The 3,799-nt window shown below is 30.6% G+C and overlaps 1 protein-coding gene across 1 annotated transcript; it reads left to right on the top strand.

Moving 5' to 3' along the window:
• The first annotated feature begins 210 nt into the window (after positions 1-210).
• LOC148299188 (uncharacterized) lies at positions 211-2,571 on the top strand. Its single transcript, XM_088276317.1, has 2 exons — positions 211-301; positions 1,348-2,571. Exons 1-2 carry the CDS (start codon positions 248-250, stop codon positions 1,708-1,710), a joined length of 417 nt encoding a protein of 138 aa, XP_088132443.1. The 5' UTR covers positions 211-247; the 3' UTR covers positions 1,711-2,571.
• The last annotated feature ends 1,228 nt before the right edge of the window (positions 2,572-3,799 follow it).

The raw sequence follows: 3,799 nt of genomic DNA, 5'->3' as shown, positions 1-3,799 counted from the left end.
TCGACAAATAATTTGAAATAGTGTAAACCAATATTGTATTTCACAAATAAATTATTATTTAGACGATTGTGAATATTTTTTACAGGCACGCGTATTGAGAAGGAAAAATCACCAATCACATTATCATGAAAAAACTCATTAATAATGAAAATTACTTGTAATTTTATGCTTAAAAATCGTATATAAACCATGAAAATTAGTGGAATTGTCATCAGTTGCTTCAGCGGAGTTCTCCCAATAGTTCACCATGAAGTCTACTCTATTTTTCTTGTTGATTGCCAGCGTGGTTGCTGTGGGATACGTAAGATATTTAATTATTCTTATTTTTCTATTGAGAACATTAACTTTAAAGTGATTCAAGTTTACATGTTTTATTTCGAGAAATAAAAATACTTTGTGTTCTGATCCACTCACATTTTTATTAACCAACTAGTTTCGGCAACAACCTGTTGCCCTCTTCAGGGTTTCATTTATTACTATTAGTAATAAATGAAACCCTGAAGAGGGCAACAGGTTGTTGCCGAAACTAGTTGGTTAATAAAAATGTGAGTGGATCAGAACACAAAGTATTTTTATTTCTCGAAATAATATATCAATATGATCCACAAAGTTAATGCTTTCAATATTCAAAACAAGTTTATATGAATCACGTATCGTTCTTCCCTTTTTTATATGAGAGCATCAATTCCTGAAAACTGCATTTATGCATTGGTCTTAGGTCCTTTCGCATACCGGTAAGGTTTTCTATGTATTAGTCAAGGGATAGGTGAAGTATTTATTAAACTTATTCCTTTTTATTTATTTGTTTATTTCCACAAACGCCCAGAGGGCTTTTACAAGTAAAAAATTAAGTTACAAAAAATATAGAGTTGTTATAAGTATAAGATAATAACGTTTTGAATATTGAAAGCATTAATTTTGTGGATCATATTGATATATTATTTTAATAAATAAAAAGTCTTTGTTTTTTGATCCACTCACATTTTTATTAACAACCAACTAGTTTCAAACCAACTAGTTAGAAACAAGTTAGTTCAACCAACTAGTAAGAAACCCAATAACTTGTACACTGACAGTGACTTGATATTTCTTTTTAATACATTTTATTATATTCTTAAGCTTTAAAAACGATCTCCTGAAAAATCAGGTTTTTGATGTACGACGTTGTTGAAAAGAGTGAGCGATATGGTGTCAAACGTTTAGATCAATATCACTAGTCTGTTTTTGGTTGGTTGGAAGATATTGTTTTTGAGCAATAAGCCCGCCATGTACTTATTTCTTTTCTGTACATGTAGTTTAAATAAAATAAATTTATTTGATTTTTGAAAGCAAGTATTTATTTTTCAGGGTGCGACTTCACCCGAAGCATATTACACTCAGGAATTTTGTATGAGGTACACAAATGTCAATCCTGATCTAGCGGAGCAACTCAGAAATCATGACTACTCGAGTGAGAGCTTTATCTTGAAGATGTACGTCATGTGCGTGCACAAAACTCTCAACATGTTGAACGATGACGGGACTATCAACTTCGCGGCTGCTAATAATTATTATTACAGCATAACTGGTTCAACTCAGTTCGGCTTAGACTTGGCTGTCTGCAATGAGAAAAAAGCCTTGACCAGAATCGGCAAGCTGTACAGGATTCTCCAATGCCTCAACGCCAAAAATCCTAATTACATCACTATACTGGATCACATTGGGGGTTAAGATAATTAGATGTTTCAAGGAATGAAGTTGTTTTGCTAAAAAAAAATATTTTGTATAAATTTTACTCTCGTTTACGTACCAGTATGTAATAATGTGTAAACATATTGTTTTTTCATATGAGAAATAAAAGAAATATGAAATTAAAATTTTTTATGTTAAAAAAACACCACGCCGCTTCATCGCAAGGGCAGACAGAGAAAATAGAACGTCACACCACTCTGCCTTTGCAAACATTCTACATCTGTTTCGTAGTCATGCATTTATTCATATACATATACCCACCGAATCAGTAACTCCTGGCCTGACCTCTTTTAATCATTTGACACACTGATCATGATCTAAAAAGAAAAGTGTATGAATCCTGCACACTGCCAGTGAACACATATGCAATTAATGCAGAAAATCTCAAGTGCACACAGCGATCCATGGGAATACCCATGCTTGATTTTAGTCTAAGGGATCAAATAAAAATGAATAAACCAGGAAAAAAACCAAGGTAGAGGACATCATGGATTTTGTGGCAAAACTCAAATAGCAGTGAGCAGGACATACAGCAAGATAGGAACCCACAAGATGGACCCCAAGAATTTTACGATGGAGATCTTGGGAGAACAAAAGAGGTGTCGGAAGACCTCAAAGATGGTCCGACGATGTAGTCGCCATGGGGGGTAAAAACTGGCTGCAAGCAGCAACCAACCGGAGGAAATGGAAAGAAGGGGAAGAGGCTTATATCCAGCAGTAGAAGACAAGGGCTCATGAAGAAGAAGAATAAATAAATTATAATTATAACAAAAGGACACAAGAAAAGTAAAAATACAGGATATAAGAAAAGTAAAAATAGTTGTAGGAAATAAAAAGAAATGAGGAATGATTCCCGTTTTTGAAAGTGTCTCAACTCGATATAACACATATATATGGAAATTTGATCATCCCAGATCTTAAATCTACTCACCTTCTTCATGTACCATAGTGCAACACAGTTTTTTCACAAAATACCACCCTTAATAGAATCATAGACTCATACAACAAGACATTTAATGACATCGATATTTTCCGGAAAAGTGTTGCTATAATAAAAAAAGAGGTTAGTAGAAAGTTGTCATACTCTGTTTACTCTCCACCAATAACCTAGTTATGTTATATGTGGGGGGTAAACGGTGCATGACAATTTTTCTTCTGTATATATAATGAATATGTATATGTGTGTATATATATATATATATATATATATATATATATATATATATATATATATATATATATATATATATATATATATATATATATATATATATATATATATATATATATATATATATATATATATATATATATATATATATATATATATATATATATATATATATATATATATATATATATATATATATATATATATATATATATATATATATATATATATATATATATATATATATGTGTGTGTGTATGTATGCGTATGTATATGTATGTGTGTATATTTATAAATATATTTTAAACTTCTTACCCAGAAAAAAAAATCCTTTGACCACCCTCATTAATTCCTCTCCTTTCCTTCTCCTTCCTGCTAAATCTTTTATTTTATATAATACCCTTTTTTTTGTTTTTTTTTTTGTTTAATATCTGAATGTTTTTTAATAGTTTTTAAACATGATTGTGGAATTGTTTAATTGGCTTTTTTTAAACGTAACTATTTTCTGTCAATGTAATGTAATGTTTATTATTGTTAATGTAACTATTGTTTTATTTAATTTTTTTTAAAATGTAAGCTGTACAATTCCCGAATAAAAAATAAAAAAATTAAGTCCTTGCGTTTGGCTGGCTTAAGTGATCACCTACACTTGTGTAACGTTCACCATTCTGCCCATTATTGAAGATCCATATTGCACTAACTCTTAAAACTTGATCTGATACCCTACCGAATACCGGTGACGTTTTCCATATATTCATGAATTGTGTCGCCTACTTTCAAAATCCGCCAGATCCATGTAAGCCGAATTTACAAAAAATGCAAAATTCTCCGGGTAACATTTATGTTTCAAACATTTGTCTATCATTTGATAAAATGTTATGAAATAGACAATTTTCC

This window comes from Brachycentrus maculatus, unplaced genomic scaffold (genome assembly GCF_059751285.1).
Source record: "Brachycentrus maculatus isolate JH-2025_06_01 unplaced genomic scaffold, ASM5975128v1 h1tg001291l, whole genome shotgun sequence".
Classification (NCBI taxonomy): Eukaryota; Metazoa; Arthropoda; class Insecta; order Trichoptera; family Brachycentridae; genus Brachycentrus; species Brachycentrus maculatus.
The sequence above is the reverse complement of the archived record's forward strand: the minus strand, read 5'-3'. Positions and strand labels throughout refer to the sequence as shown.